At 34.8% G+C, this 25,239-nt stretch overlaps 2 protein-coding genes across 12 annotated transcripts in view; one reads left to right on the top strand and one right to left on the bottom strand.

The window, feature by feature from the left end:
- The window catches only part of CEP57 (centrosomal protein 57), a 43,354-nt gene extending 42,793 nt beyond the window's left edge, over window positions 1–561 (bottom strand). For all 4 annotated transcript variants that reach the window (XM_055283345.1, XM_055283346.1, XM_063642057.1 and 1 more), the window contains exon 1: window positions 469–561. In XM_055283345.1, coding sequence (XP_055139320.1) covers window positions 469–525 — 57 coding nt within the window. In that variant the 5' untranslated portion in view covers window positions 526–561. The remainder of the gene's footprint in view (window positions 1–468) is intronic.
- On the top strand, window positions 33–21,458 carry FAM76B (family with sequence similarity 76 member B). 8 transcript variants are annotated; one of them, XM_063642063.1, is made up of 11 exons: window positions 912–1,047; window positions 1,415–1,572; window positions 1,879–1,943; window positions 2,763–2,817; window positions 4,178–4,333; window positions 7,182–7,381; window positions 10,524–10,571; window positions 10,764–10,844; window positions 11,494–11,629; window positions 14,422–14,523; window positions 18,768–21,458. In XM_063642063.1, the coding sequence occupies exons 2-11, from the start codon at window positions 1,564–1,566 to the stop codon at window positions 18,855–18,857; spliced, it is 942 nt and encodes a 313-aa protein (XP_063498133.1). In that variant the 5' UTR covers window positions 912–1,047; window positions 1,415–1,563; the 3' UTR covers window positions 18,858–21,458. The 8 variants fall into 8 exon arrangements, with proteins under 8 accessions (XP_055139335.1, XP_063498132.1, XP_055139333.1 ...); XM_055283360.2 differs by lacking the exons at window positions 912–1,047; window positions 1,415–1,572 and adding an exon at window positions 33–252; XM_063642062.1 differs by lacking the exons at window positions 912–1,047; window positions 1,415–1,572 and adding an exon at window positions 113–252 and having other exon boundaries at window positions 11,497–11,629.
- Window positions 21,459–25,239: the final 3,781 nt, after the last annotated feature.

Below are 25,239 nucleotides of genomic sequence, written 5' to 3'. Positions count from 1 at the left end.
AGGGGAGAATCCGCCTCTTCCCTGGTGACGTCACAAGGTAGCGCGTAACGGGGCCCACTAGGGCAGACAACGCCGGGGGCTACTGGCTGGCTCTGCGGGGATTCTACGGAGGGGCGGGCTTCCTCCAGTAAGAAGCGTGGGCGAGTAGTGTTGTCGCCAGTGGCAACCGAACGGAGTAATGGAGATAAAACAAAAGCGAAGGCGAAATTAAAGCGCTCCATGAGTTCCCTCGGATTAAACGCTGGAGAGAGCGTGAGTTTGCCGCGGGGACGCCTCTCCAGGCGAAGTACTTACCTTTTGGCCAATAACAAATAGGATTAGGAGGATCTTAACGATTTAGTCCAATAGAAAGCAAGGGAAAAATAGTTGCGGCAGAGAACGAGCCTTTCGCGAACATTTGCCCAATTGGATTGGGGCGCTCTCACCCAAACCTGGGACTGGCTGTTAGAAATAGCCGCGACCGCAGACCTTTGGGCGGGGCAGGTTCAAAGCAGATTTCGCGCGCTGAGAGCTCCGGGATGTCATTGGCCGCCGACATCCTCCCTTTGTGGGCGCTTCCTGCGTCGCGGAAGTTGGGAGTTGGGAGGAGCCATCGGGTGACGCGTAGCCTCCGCAGCCAATCAGGGATGGGGAAGGGAGGCCGAGAAGGAAGCGGATCCGCGGCCGCGCAGCTAAACAGCAACCTCCTACCCGCTTCGTCTCCCTCCGCCGTTATCGGGGCCTAAGCGGGAGCGGCTGGCACGGCGTCACTGGGTGGGCTGGGGCGGAAGTGGAGGCGGAGGGAGACGGTGGCGTCGTCCGCGGGGCCGTGGGCTCTCGCGGCGAGGCCCTGGTGGGCGCGAGGCAGGGGGAGGGGGAGGAGGAGGAGCCCGCGCCCCGGGCGGCGGCGGCGGCTCTCGGGTTCTCCGTAGGGCCCCGCCTCGGAGCGGGCGGCGGCGGAGGAGGAGACTGAGGAGCAGGATGGCGGCCTCGGCCCTGTACGCCTGCACCAAGTGTACCCAGCGCTATCCCTTCGAGGAGCTCTCCCAGGGCCAGCAGCTCTGCAAGGTCCGTGGGCTCCGGGAGGCGGGCGGGATGCGTGTCCTCGGCCGTAGCCGAAGGGGGCCGTGTAGCCGCTGCACTGCAGCCCCTCTCTTCGCCGGCGCCTCAGGGGTTTGGGAGTCTGGAGCCCTCGCCTCCCCATTCGGGGACCCCTTTTTCTGGGGACTTGAACATTAGCTGGGAACGGCCCCTGAAAGGGAGGCAGAATCGTGTCCTCTTCCAGGCGGCCCAGGAGGGTGCCGGTCCCCGTCAGCGTCTGGGGGTCTCAGGGGTGGGGTTGAGTGAGGCAGCCACCTGTCTATGCCGCAGAGACCCAGGGGTGGAGATGTTTTCATCTCGGTTTTCTGCCTGGTCTGTCCTCTTCTTCCACCAGGAGGCAGGGGACGGTTTTTGCACTTTCTTGCTAGGAACCCGAAGCCGCAAAGCTGATGGCATCCTTCTTCCCTGTCCAGGAAAGCGAAGCGACTGGTTTGGGAACAGAATGCTCTGATTTGGAGCTCCTCCCATCCCATTAAAGCCTGGATGCTGTCTGTGAGCAACCGTGCAAAATAATAAGTAGTTTCACATTTAACCAATCCTTGAAATCGGCCCTGACAGCTTTCTTAATTTGTCTGTAATATACCCCCAAGTCTACTAAAGACAAAGACACCTATGCCTTACCTAAGGAATTATATTGTGATTGGCCACTTATATGATAAAGCATCCAGTTCTTTACGTTGGGGCCTGGTTTTATAAATGATTTAGACATTTCACTAGGTTGGGTAAACAGTTTTCTACCAGAAGAGTTAGATTTGGGACTTTCAGATAGATACTGACTAATGTATTGTCTTATTACAGGAATGTCGGATTGCACATCCTATTGTAAAATGTACTTACTGCAGATCAGAATTTCAACAAGAGAGGTTTGTATACTGAACAGTTTTTGACTGTTAAAGACAAGTGTCGTCTGTATGGAATACTTGGGGGTTGTAATCCCATATTTTTATGAAAGTATTTTTAAAAAATGGTTTAGCCCCAGAAATTTTAAGTTGTAAACCTTTTATACATGGTGGGAGAGAGAATGTTGCCAAAAAAACCAGTGGTGGTTAATTTACATTTAGACTTTATATGAGAGAAAGAATAAATTACTACATGGAAAATGTACAGCCTTGCTAATGAAAATGCAAATGTAAACAGTTATGTTAAACTAAAAAAAATGATAAAGGCTTAATGGACCTGAGGAAAGGTCTGTAGTGTTACCAACTACCTTCCAAGGGTGAAATCTAATAATTTGTTACATGGAAGAGGAGTAGTACATAACATTTTTAACAGTTAGTTCCACTCTGAGAGTATATACAGAAAGTAGCTTCAGAAAAGAACAAATAATTTCTTCGTAAGTAGGCGTGGGCATTATAATGTTGGACAGTAGCCAAGTGGAAGATTAGGTAGGCACTGGTATTGTAATGCTGTGCATTAATAGTGTCAAGTGTGAAGATTTTGGAGCTATATAGGAAACATTAAGATGTTTTGTTTACAAAAAGAAATAATAAAAATATAAAAATATTTGTCGTAAGTTAATTTGGGTAAAACAACTCTGAAAATATCCTTGTATTTTTGAAAAAAATCCGTGGTCCATATTAGAGTTTTAAGTATGACAAATCTTTGACTCATTTTATTTTGACATTGTGTTAATTACTTTAGAAAGCTACATAAACATGATCTATATACAATTTCTTTTTCAGCAAAACTAACACAATTTGTAAGAAGTGTGCTCAAAATGTGAAGCAATTTGGGACGGTAAGTATGTCTTATGTTTTCATGTCATTGTTACCAGTTAATATTTTTCACAGAGCTGTACCTTGTAAAAAAAAAAAAAAGCACTGGCTGGGCGCAGTGGCTCACGCCTGTAATCCCAGCAGTTTGGGAGGCTGAGGCAGGCGGATCACGAGGTCAGGAGATGGAAACCATCCTGGCTAACACGGTGAAACCCCGTCTCTACTAAAAATACAAAAAAAAAAAAATGAACTAGGCATGGTGGTGGGCGCCTGTAGTCCCAGCTACTCCAGAGGCTGAGGCAGGAGAATGGCGTGAACTCAGGAGGCGGAGTTTGCAGTGAGCGGAGATCCTGCCAGTGCACTCCAGCCTGGGGGACAGAACGAAACTGTGTCTCAAAAAAAAAAAAAAAAAAAAAATGTACTGCTATGCTCTTAGATATTTCAACATGCCATATTTTATGAAAGACATTTTCCATAGTTACTTTGATGGAAAGGTGACAACATTTAAAAACAGTCAAATTATATACCTGTTTTACATGTATTGAATCCAGTGTGAAATTTGTGAAGCTATTCTTTAAAGATTCAAATATAGCAAATTCTTGGTTATGGAGAACTTATCCATAAAGTTTGCATGATCAGACTTCAGCCCACTTCAAAACAGCCTCCTCAGAACTATTTTTATAAAACAGCACAATTAAGATATTTATTGACAGAAGTCATGACCCAATCCTAGTACAAATTGTCTTATATGTATACTATAATCATTATAGGTATATTATACCAATATTATTTATTATTGGTCAAAAATGCTAACTTTAACGCTCTAAACTGTCCTGAATCATCTTTTGAATATCAAAGAAAATCAAGGTATGTTTTTATAGTTTATGTTGAATATGCTTGTCTCCATTTTTTTAAAGTTGAAAATCACTTATATATTCCTTATGATTTGTACCTATATGTGATGAAAAGTTAACATTTTTTAAATAAATGATAAGATCATTAAGCTAACTAGGATATTAAATTAATAGAAGGACATTTCCTCAAATTCTTGATTCATGAGACTTCTCTACATGTGTACCTTTATTTTCATTCTTTAAAACCTTTTTTATGTGTAGTTTTGTATTATCTAACAGACTATGCAAATCACAAATCTATTTCTCATGATCTTAGAGTAATAGTTTCATGACTAGAAATAAATACTAGTTGAATGCATAGAAACATAGTATGAAAGTTATTGCATATGACAGGGCAACAAACTTGACAGAAAACAAATTTTTTACGTGAGTTTTCTTAATTCCAGAAATATGTCTACAATACTGGGTATATGCTATGCAGCAAATATTTAATGTTTTTAAAAGTCTCAAAATGTGTATGTTTTTCAGCCCAAGCCTTGTCAGTACTGTAACATAATTGCAGCATTTATTGGTACCAAGTGTCAGCGTTGCACAAATTCAGAAAAAAAGTATGGACCACCTCAGACCTGTGAACAGTGCAAACAGCAATGTGCTTTTGATCGGAAGGAGGAAGGAAGAAGAAAGGTATGCTTTATTTATGTTATGACGTCTTCTGGAAATTAAATAAAATGCCAAACAAGTTGGAAATTACAATTAATACACTACTGAGACAGGATCTATTCTTTAGGTCCATGAAAGCAAGTAGTTAGATGAAAGTGCAGGAATAGTGAGTTTTCTCCTTGTTTGCATGATACATAGTTTCATGTACTATACTTTAAAAAATATTCTAGGGTGGCTATTCTGTACTGGTTGGCTATCCCACATTTGGTTCAGGAGCTTTAACTAATTGCTGTTAAATAACTCCTTTTACTTTACCCTTTTGCTGGTTACTTGACATCACTGGTGTGAAAAAAATACCTGATGGCACATTGGCACATAAAATTCAGTTACTCTTGTGCCTTTTGATACAGGCTCTTATTTGAAACTGTTGTTTGTTTTTGTCTACCTGCAGTGACTTAATAAGTATATGTGTTCATGTGATAATTCCTTTGCCGATCAGCATTCACACAGGCCTCCTGTTGCCTATCAATTTTAGTTGATTTGGAGAATGACTACCTCTTTGAGGGGCTTCCTCAGGTCTCCCCACAGCAATGTACGTACCGTGTTATAAGACATGTCCCTCCAGCATGTCTGGTACATACACATCATGGAATACTGTGGATGGAATACATGTGAACAAACAAGATAAAAAGTTGGTTTTATTTTTAGAGGTTTAGTCAGTACTTTTGGAAAGTCTTCTTTGACACAGGTACGATTGATTCTCATTATATGTGGTAGTTCTTTAAAGTTCCCACTAAACAGTGAATACGGTAGTACCCACCTTATCCCTGGGAGATACCTTCTAAGACCAGTGGATGCCTGAAACTGGGGATAGTAACGAATCTTACTGTGTTTTCTGCTGTACATACATGACTATGATAAAGTCTAGTTTTTTAATTAGGTATAACAAGAGACTAATAAAAATAAAATAGGACAATTATATTAGCATACCCCAGTTACAGTTATATGAATGTGGTCTTTATCCCTTAGAATAGTGTATCGTATGTAATATTTTTAGACTAAGGTTGACCATGGGTAACTAAAACTGTAGATGGGGGAGTACTGTATTGAAGCATTGCCCAAGAGAAATAAGGATTAAGTTCACATCTCCAGTAATAACATGTTGGTCAGTTGATCAATATATAACCTTATTTTGTTTGTGTTCCTGTTTGAAGATATCTCATTTAATATATACTGTCGATTGGCCAGGCATGGTGGCTCATACTTGTAATCCCAGCACATTGGGAGGCTGAGGTGGGTGGATCACAAGGTTGGGAGATCGAGACCATCCTGGCTAACACGGTGAAACCCCGTTTCTACTAAAAATACAAAAAATTAGCTGGGCGTGGTGGCAGGCACCTATAGTCCCAGCTACTCGGGTGGGTGAGGCAGGAGAATGGCGTGAACCCAGGAGGCGGAGCTTGCAGTGAGCCAAGATTGCGCCACTGCACTCCAGCCTGGGTGACAGAGACTCCGTATAAAAAAAAAAAAAAAAATATATATATATATATATATATATATATATATATATATATATATATATACTGTCGATTAATTTAATTGCACTGATGGCCAACAGCGTTAAGAGTGCCTGAGCATAACTTACGTAACACACGTATTTTCTCTGTAAGACACATCACAGCCTTCGTAGCTTTCCTTTTTTAAGTTCAGTGGTACATGTGTATGTTTATTATATAGGTAAACTTGTGTCATGGAGGTTTGTTGTACAGATTATTTCATCACCCAAGTATTAACCCTAATACCCATTAGTTATTTTTCCTGATCCTCTCCCTCTTCTACCCTCCACCATCTGATAGGCCCTAAGGTGTGTTGTTCCCCTCAGTGTGTCCATGTGTTTTCATCATTTAGTTCCTGCTTATATGTAAGAACATGTAGGATTTGGTTTTCTGTTCTTTTGTCAGTTTGCTAAAGTTAATGGCCTCCAGCTCCATCCATACTCCTGGAAGGGACATGATCTTGTTCTTGTCTATAGCTGCACAGTATTCCATGGTATATACGTACCGTGTTTTCTTTATCCAGTCTACTAACGATGGGCATTTAGGTTGATTCCATGTCTTTGCTATTTCACATTACAACCTTCTTGAGCCTAGGAACATTATACAGCACTTTGGCAGTACTCTTTGGGACTATAAAAACTTGAAAAACATGGCACTAAATAGACTCTGAAAAGGATACTTGTCTGAGAGGTGAAACAAATAAGGCAGAGCATCACCTTGTTCCACCTCAGCTGGGAATGTGTGCTCTTGGGTGGCACAGATTTTTCACCACTCTTGTGTATGTGTGCAGTGGCCACAAAAGTGCTACAAGTCTTGATTTTTGGGTTACAGATACATTTTACTAGTTAGGCAAATACACGAATAGGAAATGCAAGAATAATGAGAGGCAACTGTGTGTGTCATTTAGGTGTTTCTGTTTTTCTGTAAATTTACAATACTTACTGTAGTGAAAAATTATTAGTAATTACACAGTGATTTAAGAATTCAGGCTATATTTCTTGGGAGTATATCAGTCAGTTTATGCTTATTCTCCTGGAATAAGAAAAAAGGTAACATTTTCTTTGTCTTCAAATTAAAAATGCCTCAAAACTGATGTCATCCTCATCAGTTTTATAATTCTCCAAATAAGTATTTTCCCAAGTTTCAGAAAAGTCCAATTTTATTTCTGTTTTGCTAAAAATCCGTGAATATGTGCATACATGCATTTGCACATGTTACGTGTGGAATATAGGTGGAAGTTGAGTGGTTTATCTTACCTGGTTTCATTTACAGCCAGCTTATATGGGTACATTTAATTTAACACATTTTCTTGAAAGGTTGATGGAAAGTTATTATGCTGGCTCTGTACTTTATCGTACAAAAGAGTTTTACAGAAGACGAAAGAACAGAGGAAGAGCCTGGGATCTTCACATTCAAATTCATCTTCTTCATCTCTTACTGAGAAAGACCAGCATCATCCAAAACATCATCACCACCATCATCACCATCACCATCGTCACAGCAGTAGCCATCACAAGTAAGTACTTTGAAATCATATTTTCTAAAACTCTTCCTTGCATTTTAATGCCATTTATTGATGTTTACTTCTTGCAAATATTGACTATGTGCTTGTCTAGTTTCCATTGTACACAGTAAGCATCTTGAGTGTCTTAAGGCTGTGTCTCCATTTTATTCAGTGTATAATGTTATATACATGGAATATGTTTAGCTGTTTACCATAATGCAGATAAGATACTTAGGAAATTAATCTATAAAATTATAACCATATAAAGTCAAAATACAAGTACATCAGTTATTAACACTTAAATAACTTATCAAAAGCCTCAGTATTCTTTTTTTGTTTAAATAATTGTTAAAGTTTTATTTGAAAAATTATATTTATCTTAGTTGTCAATTTGTTTTAGTAAAAACAAACCGAAACAAACCAATGACTGGGTTTGGAGAACATATTTTAGTACTATAATTTGTTACTATGATAGAAGCATTTCTAATCTTTGTGGTCCCCAAAATATGAGAAATATTTTTAACTAGTGATACTTTGTGTTTTTTCAAATGTATATTTAGGAACTCTACTTAAATACAGACAACTGTAGTTTTCCCTCAGTATGCTTAAGGGATTGGTTCTGGAACCCCCTCATAGACCAAAATTTGCCTATACTCCAGTTCTGCAGTTGGCCCTGTGGAGCCTGCCTATAGGAAAAGTTGGCCTTCTATATATGCAGGTTTCACATCATCCAAATACTGTATTTTTGATCCGTATTTGGTTGAAAAAAAAAATTCTCGTATAGATGGTCCCATACATTTCAAACCTGGGTTGTTCAAGGGTCAGCTGTACTTGATTTTTAAAGTGACCTGTGGGGGGAGTTATGTAGTAGTAGTACCTTAACCCTTGATGTGTGTGGTATAAAGATTTTTTAAAATGCAATTTTAGTCTTCATGGAAAAATCAAGAACATGAAAATACAAATTAAACTGATAAACACAAATTAAAATGGAAAAAACAGGGACATACGGCATGCCCATTTTCAGAAGAATTTATTATTTGTTCGTAAATTTTTCTGTGAGTCTTTATAAGGTTTCAGATAGTTATTTAAAACAATTTACAAAAAAACTGATGCCCACCTCATTTTGGAACACATGCAGTATTTTTAGAATGTAATGTAGTTCTGTCTAATTAGTAAGATTTGTTCTAAACTGTATCCAGTTACCTATTAGATTATGAGGTTAACGTTGAGGTTAGTGATGTTTAATTCTACCATGTTGTAGTGCTTTCTAAATGTGGCAGTGGTAGACTACAATGCAATGCCTTCTCTTCTGGCTGTTTTGAAGAAATCTTGTGATCTTTATATCAGAGTATTTCAGGAAGCAAAATAATATAAGTCTACCTTGTTTTTGCTTGCTTTAAGAAAAAATATGACAAAATGACTATATAGCATAATAGCGTATGCCAGACCTACTTCTAAGACTCCCAAAATGTCTCCTTTCCCTATTCTTTACAGATAAATTTGTCTTAGCGTGATGTAAAAGGACACAATCAGATTATGTTTGTGAAGACTAAAGTATGTGACAGCAACTTAATTTTTTGAAAGAATGACAGGTTTCAAAAATAAAGGGAAAGATAACAGCATTGAAAATTAAAGTCTTCAATTTTTTTACTTTTGGTTACTTATGAAATACAAACATTATTTTCTATTTGATGGCTGTTGACCATTTGATGAGCAGTTAGTTTGTAGGGTCCTATCTTAAGTTCAGTAGATCAGAATGAAAATGAGCATTCATATTGTGATAGATAGTGATCGGCAGGGGTAGCGGATGTGGTTGCCAGGTGGCACTAAGGTGGGTCTGAATCTAGGAAGGGACAACCCTCAGAAAGCTAAGATGGGAATTCCAGGTGTTTGTGTCAGTCATATTAATGTGATTATTCTTAACTTCGAGATATGGTTAGTGCTGTTAGGTCATGTATGGCTTGTTATGCTTATAATGAAATTTGTGAAGAAAAAAAAGGACAACTGCATTTCTCAATAGGATTTCCATTCATTCACAAGTAAGAATAACTCAGTTGATGGAATTGTTGCTATTAATATTTTTTTCCCAACTTGGTACTTGTTTACAGCTGAGTCTTAAGGTCTGTTTTTTTCTTTTGCTTAAAAAACTTCTACAGCTGAACCAATAGTAAATTTTAGACGCAGGTAAACATGTATATGTATATATATGTATGTCTATTTTGTATATGCTAGCACTGTACTAAGTGCTTTTACATATATAACTCATTTAATGCTCATATCAGTATAAGGTATGTATTACTTATGAGGGAACCGAGGCTGGGGATTTTAAGTAATTTGCATAAGGTCACAGCTCAGGTCTTCTAACATCTTCTAAATTGTGTAAATACATGGCATCTGGTTCATAGGAGATGCTCTCTACATGCTGAGTGAATAAGCTAGGGGTTAGTGAAGCATTGACTGATATGCAAGTTTAGGAGGAAAAAAATGAAGGATTCATGATGAATTATAAAGTGATTATTAGTATTATGGTAAAATACAAAAGGAGTATTACAGTATTAATTATGAGTAAAAGTAAAATAATTTGTTACTATGAAATTTCTCAATAGTTTCAGCGTAACTTCTCCAGAATACTAATTAAAGAGAGATCTACGGACTTTGGAGAGGATTCTTAAGAAAACTGGGAAAGAATCAAAGAAATCAATATATTTCCCCATTTAAATTTATATACTATTCTGAGCAACTTGAGTTACTCCAGAAGAAGAATCTCTATTTTGGATTATTAGGAAAGCCTTAACTTTTAAAGATACAAATTTTGTGTCTGAAATAGGGCAGCCAAAGTACAGTGACATCTAGACACAAGCATGAAAACTACTTGTGTAACCCACCCTTTGTATGATATTAAATTGAACTGTGGAGATCCTGATTAAAAAGAATTCTTGAAGAACTTAAGATGGTTAGTAGTCATTTGATAAAATTTATCTCATCAGAATGTGATTTATTCAATATGTATTAGCTTAGTCTAAAAACTTAAATATACCTTTCTCTGAACAAAATATTATAAACATAAAATTTGTATCCATTGAGAAAGAATGTTAAATTTAGATGTATTAAATAAATAAATGTCGTTATTAGATGTCATTTGTGTATTTTTCAGAATCAGCAATCTAAGTCCAGAACAAGAGCAGGGACTGTGGAAACAGAGGTAAATACATTGCTGTATTTTCTGAAGTATTTTGAAATGTATATTTGTAAATGTGATATCCCTTCAACTTTGTTACTTAAGCCTTACCAAAATCAATATTTTCAGTAATATTTTAGGGGAAGATGAATAACTTATCATTTGGTTTCTCTGTCCTTTTTACTCTTAACTATTCTTATTAATGTTTGGTTTCAGCCATAAATCCTCTGCAGCAATTCAGAATGAAACTCCAAAGAAAAAGCCCAAATTGGAATCTAAGCCATCTAATGGAGATAGGTAAAAATGAATTCTTTTAGTGTTGTGAAAATTCAACTTAGCTGAATAGTTATGGTCGAATGCCAGTTATTACTAGATGAAAAAATAGAAACATGTATTTTCTACATTGACTTGAGTCACCTAGAAGAATAAACATAAATTAGTGTAAAATTTTTAGCTTAATTTTGGCAATAAGAAAGTGGCACTGAACTATGTTGTTCTATTTGGGAAATAAATTTGGGTTTTGAAGAAACAAATTTAAATGGAGAACATTATTTTTATCTTTATTCTTCAGTGAAACACAAATCTAATTGTGATATTTTAAATTGACCTGCTTAGAAAATGTTTTTAGATTAAAAATATTATGAGCATTACTTTGTTTTAGTTCATTAGCCAAAAGTTTGCTGATGTTACTGTACAAATTGGCTGCCTATTGCTTTACACTAGAAGTATTGACCCCCTAAAAGCTAATACTGAATTATATTTCTGCAGGTGTATGTAATGTGTGCCATTAGTAAGGTAATTTGCCAGTTGCATCCATTTCTGTCAGGTACATATTTTTTTGCATTAGCCTTAAGGATGTTTGTGGAATTGTCTAATTTATGCAATTTGAACACCTGCTAATTTTCCTTCTACTTCATTTAACTGTGTTTTACTTTTTTCTTTTTAGTAGCTCTATAAATCAGTCAGCAGATAGTGGGGGAACAGACAATTTTGTCCTTATAAGTCAACTGAAAGAAGAAGTGATGTCACTTAAGCGTCTCTTACAGCAGAGAGACCAGACCATTTTAGAAAAAGATAAAAAGGTAAGAACATGGTTCATTGAAGCCTGGTAAAAGTTACGTGTTGACTGTTGCTTGATAATTGCAAATTTTATTAGACTTTCTTTAATAATTTGGTAATGTTTGTTGTGCATGATTTTTATAAGACAAATTACAAAAGCCCTCCAGAAGCCATCTAATGAAGATAGGTAAAAATGGTCTTTCAGAATTTTAGTTCTAAGGATTAACTGAGGCTTAATTAGGATAGTAATTTCCAAACTTTAATTTTCAGTAAGCATGTAATTTAAAAATAGGTCTAATACCTAATTAAAAATGAGATGTAAATGGAATATTTGATAAACTTTTTTGATGTAAGAATGTAGTTTGAACAGTCTTTGATACAACATTCATATATTTATATCAATCCAGATCAAAATACTGCTGAAAAGTAATGGTATGGGAATTTCCTGTAGTAGTCAGTAATTAGCAATAGATGTCTAAAAGCTCATTGTGTAGGAAGTAAGGGTACTTATTGGGACTTTTATCAGTTAAATGAAGAGGAATATTAAAATATGTTGTTCATTTAGTGAAAAGAGGAATATTAACAGAATTATAGAAGGATTTAAGGTCTTGTGCTATGAAATCAGGATGGCATAATAGTGGGCAGGCATGGAACAGGAAACAGTTTTGAAGTAATTTAGCCATACTTAGATTCAAATCCCAGTTCTAACATTTTCTGTGTGACCTAAAGCAGAATGTGTACTTCTTTGGGCCTCAGTTTGCTCATTTAAATGAGAGCATTAATACTATCTCAAGTGATGGTTGTGATGATTAATGAAAATGCCAAGTATTTATTATAGCTCCTGGTATGTATAAGTGCCCATAGGGGCTATTACTGTTTGATCATCTTTTGTACTTGTTTTATGGTCCCAGACAATGTAGTTTGACCTATATCAAATGTATTATGCAGTAGGAGAACACTAAAATCATTTCTTTTAAAAGAATAAGACCTTATTATGAATACATATGACTTATATCCATCTCTGAGTCTGTGCTTGAGTCTGTGCTGAGTTGGCTTTTACTTCTGGCATTCAATAATTTTTGATACATTTTTCCACACCTTGATGGTTAGTGGGCTTAATTTATTTTATTACATTTATACCTTTAAGCAAATTTAGTATATGAAAATTAGGAGTGACATATAAAATAAAAATAGGATAGTTACGGGTGTCTTTGTCTTATGGTTCTTTTTGATTGACAGCATTTTTTAAATTAATGAGCCTTTATGGAAATTTGTCCTGTGTACAAAGTTTTAGAGACAAGCCAGGTATATCTGCATTAGCCTTGAGAAAAGTTGAATAAAATGCCAACTTTACTGCAAAACAGCAATGATTTCAAACCCAAGTAGTAATCAGTTATAGAATATTGACTGTTAGATTTTTCTTTCCTCTCTAGCGTAAGAGGTACTATCTTTGTATTGTGCAGTTAATTGAAGTTTTCTGCTTTTGTTAGTGTTCCTCTTTAAAAAAATCAAAACACTAATGGGGATTGAAATTAGCATTGTTGTAAGGAAAATCCTTATTGTAAACCTAAAATAACTATACATTTGCAACTTTTTCTTATAAATCTAAGACGACCAAGTTATTTTCCTGAATTGATTTCACAAAGTTATTTAATGATTTCTAGAGCCAGACACTGAACTAGATCATGAGGATACAAAGATGAATAAATAAGACATAATTCTTATTTTCCAGAAGTTCATAGTCAGGAGGCAACTCACAGTGTAGTGAATAGAGTTAATTGTCTTAGCTGATCTGGTGTAAGTTGGCATTTCAGAACAGAAAATCTTTTGTGATTAGAGAAAGTTAGAAAGAGAGAACTTAGTTATACTTTGAATTTGACAAAAGCAAGGGTTTTTTTTTTTAATAAGAGTATAAGACTCCATGATTTTATCTATTTTTGCTGTTGTATGTCTTTCAGTTTATTAGATACTGGGTAATTACAAAGGAGAATGTGTAAACCTTTAAAGCTGGCATAATGAAAAACATTAAAAAATAACCTGGAGTTGCTTCTGCATGGTTCTAATAGTGAAATTACATAATAACTTATTTAGTTTAAGTCATGAGATATTATACTGTTAGGTATGTCATTTATGAAAAAATTATCGTGTAGCCTTCTTCCTCAAAGCACTGATTTTTTTCTTGTATTTGTCTAATTTAGCCCAAATTTTATAGTAACCTTCTTTCCTTTCTCATTCTGTGTGTTAGTTGTATTTCTGTACTTTGTTCTCTATTTTTACCTCAAGTGTTAGGTGGTATTGTGTACATAATCCTGGACATAAATTAAAAAATGAAAACAGTGTAGCTTTTGGCTGAAAAGACCATTCCTTTTTATATTACCCAGTATGAAATTTCTTTCTTTAAGCATTGAAAGATTATTTTACCCTTAAGCTAGTTTAAATGTTTGTTTTTACTATTATTGAAGTACATTTTTAAATGAGGCATTTTCCCAGTTATTAGCCGTTAAGCTTTTTTGTTGGCATACCAGTTGCCAAACTTTATTTCCAGTCGAGCCATGTTTAGGAAAAAAAGAAAACTCAAAAATTTTACTGATGGTCAGGTATTAACATTAAAATTATACTATTGTAAAGCAGATAGATTTCATCATTTCACAAAACAAATTTTAGATAGCTTTTACAATTCAGGAAACTGCAGTTAACATCTTCCACTTTTGTAATGAAATGTGAGTTTATTGTGAAGGTTATTTAAAATGGTGTGTGTGTGTATGTGTGCAAATATATATATATATATATATATCTTTTTTCTTTAATCTCTCAGTTAACTGAACTAAAGGCAGACTTTCAGTACCAAGAGTCAAATTTGAGAACAAAAATGAACAGTATGGAAAAAGCTCACAAAGAAACTGTGGAACAACTTCAGGTAACTACCATCATTTACGTAAAATGTTAGGCAAGAAGGGCTAAACTTGAGTAATAGCATTCATTGACTTAAATTGTTATTGGTAGCCCTATTTTTTGCATTGTTGGTGCGTTTCAGTTTTGGTTTTGACTTTATAATCATGTTTAATCTTGATCCCATTAAAAGTTATTGTTTGAAATTACTTGAAAAGGGGATTCAGTACTTTAATCCTGAAAACTTTTGCCTAAACTTCAAATGGAGTTTTTGGAGGAGGGTATCATTGGAGTATGTTCAATTGATTATTGGGCTTATAGCAAAAAATTAAAAATCAGATTCATGAAACTAAGGTGAAGAGCAGATCTTCAGTAGCAATCATTCTTCGTATTAATATTTCCTTCCAGATAATGGGAAAGGAGATGGGTGTATAAAACCAATTCTTAAGGACCTCGAGTGGCAAAAATGTATGCAAAGCAAGAGAGTCTACTTAACCTGCGTACAGTGGTTTGCAAAGTGCCAAATAGGGTTCTGCTAAATGCTAACAGGTAGTGATCTACCTGAAACTCAGAGTACTGCAAAGTAGCATTTTAAGTACACAGAACAACTGAATGGTGAAGTCAAGAGTCACCACAGTAACAATCTGATGTCTGGCGTGCAGAGATGGTGAACATCCAATATGGATACAGAATGCTACCATATTAAGCTTGTTCTCATCTAGGTTTCATAAATTTAGAAATCAGACCACACTATACTAATTACATGTTTGATTTATACAGTCTCACATTTGTAGAATTAATCTTTAGTAACAAAATTTTTAAGGTGTAAGAAGTTTTAAGTGTTAGTGGAAGATGGCAGCACACAGACTTCAGACTTGGGAGAGTACAGCTTCAGAAGGAAGGAGTTAATACTGCCCTGTTTCATTTTGTTTTTTTCACATTGTAACACCAAGGGATATTTGCTGTTCCTTTCTTTTGGTTTTGTATTATTCATACTTCTTTGCAAGTAGCTTAAATTAGTAGGATTTAGGAACTTGCTGAAATTCGAGGTACAGATTGTCTGGTCTTAATCCCTATCATACTATTACAAAGACTGTTGAAAAGGAACCTCATATAGAACCTGGGACATAGTAGGCATTCAAATAATTTGTTGACTAAGTGGTGATTTATGGAAATGCCCATCTGCCGTCTGTTCTGAGAGATTGCCCATATCATATATCAGATTCTTATATATTAGTTAATGTTTTTATCCACCAGCAAGTATTACTTTTAATTTTATGTTATTCCTATTTTTCTTACTCAGTTATTAATGCTGAATGATTACCTGGAACAAAATCTTCCACCTGGTGATCTTTGATTTAATGTAATGTAACCAAAGCTCTGAAGTAAATCCAGAATGAGATAACAGAATAACTGCAATAGGTGCTTAGATATGTTTTAACTTAGTGCTCCCCACTGTTCAAAAGAGCAGTTTGTGTTTTGGTTTTTCTTTTTTAAAATCATAGTTGCAAATACATGGAGTCATCTTTGACTTAGCCTGATTGATATCTTAAGCCTTCCTCCTCTTGGTAATTGAAGTTTCATGTAGTGTAAAAGTAACTAATATTAAATAGGACATTTTGACATGATTTTACATATGTTGTCTTACTTGTTACAAAAACTGAGTTATGTGATATGCCCATTTTACAGAGGAAACTGTGATCACACAGTAAGCGGTGACATAGAAATCTCTATCTTCTGACTCCAGTTTATCTATACTTTTCCCTGTTCTACACTAGTTCCCACCACTTCAGGTTCCTCAGGTTTTCTATTTCATCCTTCCTATCAGGCCACTTCCTTGATTTTTTCCCTAGAGACAATCTGTCATAGCTGAGTGCCTCTTTTTACCTCAGTTCCTTTAGCAACCAGTGATACTAGTAGGATTCTTTACTGAGGTGAGGAAACAGGTAATTTTTTTTTTATCTTTATGTAATAAGGAATTGAATCCGGTGACACAAGATGGATCTTGCGCTAATAGCTAGTAAAATATTTTTAACTACCAAACTTATGACAAAACACTGAACATCACATGAAAAGATTGTTCAAAATGTCACCCCAAAATACCCCAAATATTGAAAATACTAAGAATATCAAGTAAAAACTCTTATTCACTTAATTAGGTAAGTGGTTAAAAGGAAAGGGACCTAACATTTGAGTGCCTTCTGTGTACCAGGAACTATGTTAAGCTAAGTGTTTTATATATTTGATAAGTTCCTTCAACTCATTTTGAGTTCGGATGGTGGAGTTACTGTGTTACAAATGAGAAAATATGCTCCAGGTTATGTAGCTGGTAAGCAAGCCAGGATTTAAAGCAGTATCTGTGTAATTCTTAATCCTGGTATTCTTTCCTTTGCACCAACATGTCTAAACTTTAAAACTTAGCTTTCTTAAGAGTCTGTAAAGAATTTCATTGATTTTTTTTTTTTTTGGCTGACTGCAAAATGAAGTAATTTTAGGATAAAACAATTTAAATGTACATATATTGAAATATTGCATTATAAAATTCATTTTTAAGGTATTCAAATTAGAATAAATTTGGACTTGTACTTAACAATTGTGTTATTTATTTACCTTAAAGACTTTTTTCTTATGTAATTTGTTAAGAAATATCTTTTATTAGTGATATAAACACATTAAAAGCAAATTGGAAATTAGCTACTAAAGCATTAAATGGAAAAATTGCTTTGAAGACCTAATGTTCAAATTATTGTATTTTGTACTTAAAATATGAAAATTATAAACACTTTATTTCTTGATGATTGAGATAACTTGTAGATTCACATTTTAACTATTTTGTATCAGTATAAACATTTTTACATAAATACAACTTACAGATCTAGTGGAGATCTTTGAGTCAAATTTGCAGACTCAAAATTTGGAATTGATACTGAATTTGAAATTGAAGTTTTTCATTGCCACCTTAGTTATTAATAACGACTGAATAGAAAAGTTCTATTAATCATGCATCTGAACATAAAAAATTATTTGATTTGCACATGTAAGATAGTACTGAGAATATTTGTATTTTAGAGGTCATGGGTGTTAATTAGCAAGAGCGACTGGAGAAGAAGGGTGGGGGAATGGAAGAATAAAGTTTGAAAAAGGTTATTTCATGAAACCACTTTAAGATGGCATACAGAGAAGGCAGAGTGTTATCTGGCCATAAAAAGCTAAAATTAGTATAAAATATGAAGTACTGAGGTTAGAAAAGTCTGTCTATATAATAAAAATTCCTGAAACCTGTGAAGGAAAATGGTGTTGAAACATAAGTCAGAGGATATCTTTTTAAAATGTGTTAAGTTTAGGGCAGTGCTCTCTTTTCATCATTTTGCCCATTTTGGCTCAAACTACAAAAATGCTTGATCATTAATGTATTTGTATATATAGGGATCCTTACTAAGTTTCCATATTTAAGAGACTAAATAAGGTGACAAAGGCAGTCAAAATGTGAAAATATTCACTGTACTTACACATTCCTCATCACTAAACTAGTGATGGATGGACATTTAATAATGAAATTCAAGTCAGATGATGAAATGAAATTTTGAATCTTTGCAAAAATTCAAGCTTTCATGAGATAGGAAATGATGATGTGGAATTGCTCAAGTCACACTAACATCAGTGTCAGATGACTATGGTAATTAAAGGAACAACAAGATAATGAGTGGTTCTGATGGGTGCTTTAAAAAAAAAATTGAATATCATTGGGTGCATTTGGCAAACTAACAAATTCTGAGTATTTTTTGCAAAAATGACCTCTTATGCTTGTTCTACAAGAGAGTAAACATAGAAGAAAGACCTTATACAGCTTGCCAGGAAATATTCCTCCCAAATCTTGATTCATTCTTTGATTTTATTAATTGTAAATTACAACTTATTTTCAGTTTTCATGTTTTTAAGATGAAGGGCCAAACACCTTTTCCCTATTAAAATTTGGACCTTCTTTTAAGTGGATTCACTTTGTTTCCTTTTTTGTAACCAATTATGCATCTTTGGACACAATTATATTAATAATGACATATACAAAGGGGGCTGATTAGCCAATCTAGAATTTTCCTTCTGCATGTTCATCCTTAAAGAGATGAATGTAAATGTATCAACTCTTTCATTTAATGTTAGTGCTTTAGTTAAATATTTATATAAATGAAAACAGTATTAAATAAGTAGTATTCTTCAGCATGACTTAATAATATTTCAAACATTTTTAATCTTGAATGTTTTTGTCTCCCACAGGCCAAAAACAGAGAACTACTCAAACAGGTTGCAGCATTATCAAAGGGTAAAAAATTTGACAAAAGTGGAAGCATACTAACGTCTCCTTGAGAAAATAATTTGTTTAGCGTTTCTTCTTACAATGTAAATTTGGGGAAAAAGAATTCTGTGAAGCCCTTAAATTCTGTGTAGTAGAAAAATATTTTTGCACACCAAATGAATTGGTGTGTTTCCTATTCACTTTTGTAATTGATATCCAGCATTTTTTAAGTTGTAAAACATTCAAATAAAACTTCAGCTGGTTTGAAGTAACTTTTTAATTATTTGATATCCAGGAACTTTTTTGCCAGCAATAGTATTAAACAGTTGTAAAGGAGTGCATGAGTAGTGCTCTTTGTAAAACGCAACATGCAATAATAGAGTAGGTATGGTTTAAGAAGTCAGAGCAGCAGGGTTTTTTTGTTTTGTTTTTGTTTTACACTATGCTAATTTCAGACAGTTTTCAATTTAGAAATACAAAAACTTTTAAACTCGAAAAATGGCGAACACTGGTTTTTTGGGAATTGTGTTTTTACTTTGCATCAACATGAATTTAGGAGAAAATCACGGTGCTTTTATTAAATGAACTTCAGATATATGTAAATTTGTTTTTTGAAGTTACATCATTAACATTAGTAACCTAGCATTTTCATTATTGGTATAGGAATTAATGTTTATTGTACAGTATGTAAGGTAAAATGTGTTTCCGTTTTGTAAAAACTACTGTAGATTTTTACTTACAAGTGCCTTTTTGCCACCTAATGTTTTTATTTATAGGAATGCTGATCTTTTGTACATAGTTTGTTTTAAAATCATGTTTAATAAATGTTTGTATATAAATGCATATGTACAGAAGCCTATTTCAAAAGGAAATCAAAGTTGCTAGTAAAATGTTTGAGATTACATTTAGAACTAACTGATAATGCATATAGATTGTAGAAAATTTTGTGATTTGTTTCTGTGTGATAAGAGAAGCTGTTGGTCTTTGAATTCGTTTAATTATGTCAAAATAGTTCCCCAAAGATTTAAAGTTGCTTCTTAAAGAGTAATTTTATTTTTTATGTCATATGGCTTCATATTAGTGTTTTGTGAGTTACATGTTTTGCTTTATTTTTTATAAAATTTCTTTAAATTTTTAATGTTTCTACAATGATCCTTATATCTGCTTTCCCTATGTGTGGTTATCTAAGTGAATATTTATGTACAACATACTTAATTTGTAAATTTAAAGCAAATCTGAAAAAAATTAAATCTTTTTAATCCAATCTGTGATATCTTTGAATAAATTGGAATGTACTATAAGATTCAGGCACTATAAGTAAATTGTCCTAAAGTCTTTAAAATTGTCTATAAAAGGTTAAAGTAGGGTGGGGTAGGTTATGTGAAGCTATTGACTAATTATATTCTGATCCAGCGGTTTTCAGCCTGAAATGGAATTTATCTCCTAGTTATTATCAGTTCAGAGTTTTAGTTTGATTTTAAAGTATTGCTAGATACACTGTATAGAGTGAGTTGCTTCTCTTAATAATTTATGGGCAAAGATAAATTTGCTTCATGTAAAACTGTTACTAAATTTATAAGTTTTAAAGGTTTTGTTTTTATACAAGCATTGATTGTGAATGTCATATCAAAGATTGGCTTTTTTAAGAACACATGATTGAAACATTTTTTTTTTAACATGATGTGTTTCAATAGACTGTTCTCATAGTTCATTATAAAGTGATACCAAATAATTCTTTGTCCATTTTCAAAGCATAATATAGGGTAATTTTCAAGTGATAGAAAAAGATTCAGTTAGAATCTTGTAAACTAAACCAGTTTATTTTTATGGGATCTTCATGTAATAATTTTCTTAAATTTAGTACTCTCAACCATGATAGATAATGCCTTAACATGGATTTTAATGTTTGCAGGATTTGCTAAATTCATAAGATAGTTATTACCTTTCTTTGAAATTTGTAATGTTTTATATTCTTGTTTCATAGCCATTTGTCAGTCCACAGTGGTGATTATGGTTTTACTTTTTGATAGTTCTTACACCTTGTTGGAGAAACTACAAAAGAAAGTTGTCCTTGTCCTTCTCCTTAGCTAACATCAAAATTAAAAATAGTTTAATATTAATATTAGCTAACATTAAAATGGAAGGTAATTCAGTTTTAATGTTAGCTAACATTAACAGTCTAATAATTAGCTTTGTAAATTCCAAGGCTAAAACCCTTTCATGGGCTTCACAGTATTTAGTCCTAATTAAATACCCTTCTTTATTCCATGACCTTATTTTATAACTTAAATTTTTTGCAATTGTATAAACTAGTAATTCAGTCCCAGTCCTGGATCTCTGTAGTGTTTTGACATAATAAACTGATATTCTTTAAATGTGGACCTGTAAGGAGATACTATGGTGTGGTGTATTGTGCTTTTAGCCTGTTTTCCACTATTAATTAGCATTTACCAGTAAGGGTTATTTTGACTCAAGTTATTTATGTATTAATAGCCTGTGAATATTGCAGTCCTTTTTAGATTATATTGGTCTAAATATGCATTCTGCAGTGAACCTGTTAAGCTGTTCACATGTATAGACTATTGAAATACTGTACTTGTACACATCTGACTGTTGACATTTTGTACTTTTTTCTAGATCCAATATTTCACAATAAAAAATTTGTCAAAGGCTTTGTATTAGTTTTCAATGGCTGCTGTAACAAATTCCCACAAACTTAGTGTCTTAATACAACAAAAATTAATTATTTTATGGTTCTAGAGGCCGGAAGTCCAAAATCAGGTTTACTGGTCTAAAGTCAAGGTATTGGCAGGATTGCTTCTTTCTGGAGGCTGTAGGGGAAAATCTGTTTTCTTGCCTTTTCTAGCTTCTAGAGCTGCATTCCTTGCATTCTGTGAGCTCATTGACCTTTGTCTTCAAAGCCCAGATTGTAGCATCTCAAATCTCTCTGCTGCTGTCATCATACCTTCTCTCTAAGAGTGTCTGTCTCCCTCTGTTCCCTCTTATAGGGACCTCACGAGAACATTATTGGCTCCACCTGCACGAACGACGTAGTTTTTCCATCTCAAGTCCTTAACCTAGTCACATCTGCAAAGTCCCTATTGTCATTAAAGGTAATGTATTCACTGGTTCCAAGGGTTAGGGCATGGACATATTGGGGGACCATTATTGAGCCTACATAGCTTCATCTACATTTTGCCCCCTTTTTCCAGTATGAAACCCTGAAACAACAGATACATGAGAGAAGTTTAGGCCAAACATTAGAAACTATTTTCCTGTCTGTCCATTCAGACCACTTTAGTGCAATAGTTATTTTTCCTGGAAGAAATAAATTTGCATCTAATTGAGCAAGTATTTCAAGCTATAGTGAAGTTTTTGAAAACTTTGGAACATGACTAGTACCATGCTAGGTTGTTTGATACGTTGAAAGTTGAAGGTGTGATTCTTTAATTTATAGACTAGGTGGGCAGATAACGTACTTGGGAAAAAATCTGGAACCTAACTTTGGTATTATAAAGTGTAGTAAAAGCTAACAGCTTTTAGCAAGGGGATTCCAAGACTTCAAGGTGTAGTCACTTGTTTCTCAAACGTTAGTATACATCAGTTACCTGGAGGGCATGATAAACACATGTTGCTGGACCTTATGCCCAGTTTCTGATTCACTGGGTCTGGGATGGAGCCTAAGAATTTTCATTTCTCAGTTCTCAGGTAATGCTGCTTCTGGCCCAGAGCTCACATTTTGAGAACTTATCATTTTAATATTTCCTGCATTTCCCATACAAACTATACCATTGGGTAGGTAAGTAGTAGATGGGGGGTAGTTTCTCTTTAAAACATCCTATTCTAATGAAAAAGGAAGGATAGAATTGCAACATCACTATTTTGCAACCTCTCATGGAGTTAAGGATTGGTCATCAACAGCTACTGACAATACGCAAACACATTCTTAAGTGCTTTCTGATGGCGGAATACACTGCTACCTATAAAGTTTTGCCAAAAAGAATCAAACCTAAATCTGACGAAGCATCTACCAATTAACCAAAAATAGAAAGGATGGAAGATCATGTTGAGTGACACCAAAAGGATACAGTTGGCACAGTTGTTCAATAAGTTGCAAGCAGGAGGAATCAGTGGAGGGAAAACCTATAGCATAAAAGGTACTTAATATAAGCCAATCACAATATGTGACCCTGATACAGATCTGGAATCAAGAAATTAAAAATTTTTGACATGTATGAGAACTGAAAATTTGAACACTGGTTATGTAATGATTTTAAGGAATTAACTACTGTTAACTTTTCAGATGTGATGTTGGTGTTGCAGCTATCTTTTTTTAGAGTCCTAGAGACACCTACTAAAATATTTATAATGAAATGATATGATGATTGGTATTTGCTTCAAAATAATACAGGGAGGGAGATACGAGAATATAAATGAAACAGGATTGGGTGTGAGTTGTTAATTTTTGAAACTGGGTGATAGTTATATGGTGGTTTATTATACTATATTCAACTTTTGTGTAAGTTTTTTCATAATGACAAGTAACACTACCACCATCGCCCCTGCCTGCCAAGTTACACTCAATTTAAACAATATATGCTTATTGAAAAAAAAAAAATGCACAGTACAAAAATCAGGAGAAAAAAGAAAAAACCACTCAGTTCTCCCAGGTGACATACTTGTTTCTGTTTTGTAAGTTTTCTTGCAGCATTGTAAGTAATGACTGTGATCATGCCACAATGTAATTCTGGTTCCTGTTTCCATTCTTCCTTTCTCCCCCTACTTAACAAAAGCAATTCCCACACTAAAACAACAACAGCGATTATTTGTTGTCATTTCTTAGCTGTGCATGTGAGGCATTTAAGACCACTATTAAATATTTAAGATGACTTTTTAGTGTAATGTCAGGTTTCAAATCCCACTTTGCCATTTGCTAGCTAGGTGTCTTGGAGGTGTACTTAATATCTCTGAGTTTCAGTTTCCTCATCTGTGTAATTACAGTTATTAATGAACATTAAGGTAAAGTATTGATACACAAAGCACTTTACATAATATGATAATAGATTTATAATATGATTGTTTATTTTAATCAATTAAAAATAATACATAAGGTAATATAAAGGCTAACTACCTTTTCAACTTTGGAGCATATCCCTTGATGCAGTCAATGAAAATTCTATTAGGGTTGATTAATGGCATCATAGTTTTCGGCCATGGAAACTTTTTTTTTTTTTAATAAAATCTTATCAAGCGTCCCAATATATAAAACAAAAGCTGATACACTGGTTGAAGTCGAGGCAAGGATTGGTATCCCTTTCATAGTAGGATCAAACATGGCAGATGCTGGTACGGTGTCTTTGATCCTTGATGCTACATAATTTAAATGTCACAGTTATTTGAATTATATCTGAGTTTTTGCTGATTTTTAATTGAGAATCTCAATTGTATCTTACTGTATAGACATTTTCATTTCAGGGAGGTGAATTTCCTGTTAAATTTAATTATCAGTTGAACATGTGTTATGTGCTATGCACCAGTCACTATGCTAATTGCTACAAAGATGCAAAGATAAGTCTTATTCCCAGGAGCTCATAATCTAGAAGAGACAGCTAGGTAAATAAATTATTGCAGAAAGTATAATAAAGTATAGATATTCACAAATATTTACATTAGGGAGGGACTTACTAAGATGAAACAATTTCATGTAAAGAGAAAAAATGTCCAAAGGTTCATGACTTCCAGAACATCACATTTGCCTGTTTTTTTTGTTTGTTTGTTTTGTTTTGTTTTTTAACCCCTTACCTTTCTTGATGCTTTTCAGTTTCTTTTGTTGGTTCCTTCTCTTATCCCTTACATGGAATGGTTGGAGTTGCTCAGGGCTCTTTTTTTGCTTTCTAGGTAAACTCATTAATATTACCTATAAGCCTAATGACTCCCAAACTTACAGTAACGGCCTAGACCTCTCCCCCTAATTTCCAGACTTTATATTCAATGAAACTTGGTATCTCTATCTGAGTGTCTTACAAAGGCTCTCAAGTTTAACACGTCCAAAATGATGTGCTCCTTATCTGCACTCCCCAGTCCAAACAACTACCAAGCCAGCCACTCTGCTATCTTCCCATCTCTGATAATGGCAACTCAATTTTAGTCGTTCAGGCCAAAATCCTTGATGTTATCGTTGACTCTTTTTCTCTCACTTTATGTCTGTTCTTTGAAAAGTTCTGCCAGCTCTAACTTCAAGAGTTGACCTTTTTTTTTTTTTTTTGTCATCTCCACTCCTAACTGGTAACTCTGTTGTCTGCAGTCTGTTCTCAACAAAGAGTGATCCTATTAAAAGATGTCATGTCATGTTATCCCTCTATTCCAGTGGTTCTCAGCTGAGGGTGATTTTGCTCCCCTGGGGACATTTGGCAATGTCTGGAGACATTTTTGGTTATCACACTGGTGGGGTTG

Source organism: Symphalangus syndactylus, chromosome 6 (genome assembly GCF_028878055.3).
Source record: "Symphalangus syndactylus isolate Jambi chromosome 6, NHGRI_mSymSyn1-v2.1_pri, whole genome shotgun sequence".
NCBI lineage: Eukaryota > Metazoa > Chordata > Mammalia > Primates > Hylobatidae > Symphalangus > Symphalangus syndactylus.
This window is presented reverse-complemented; position numbering and strand designations above follow the sequence as displayed.

Bases quoted from the DNA above. Each gene is read 5' to 3' on its own strand.
- FAM76B (XM_055283358.2), top strand. From the start codon at position 961: ATGGCGGCCTCGGCCCTGTACGCCTGCACCAAGTGTACCCAGCGCTAT. The intron at 1,048-1,878 runs GTCCGTGGGCTC...GTCTTATTACAG, and splicing joins AGGGCCAGCAGCTCTGCAAG to GAATGTCGGATTGCACATCC. The intron at 14,524-18,767 runs GTAACTACCATC...TGTCTCCCACAG, and splicing joins AAACTGTGGAACAACTTCAG to GCCAAAAACAGAGAACTACT.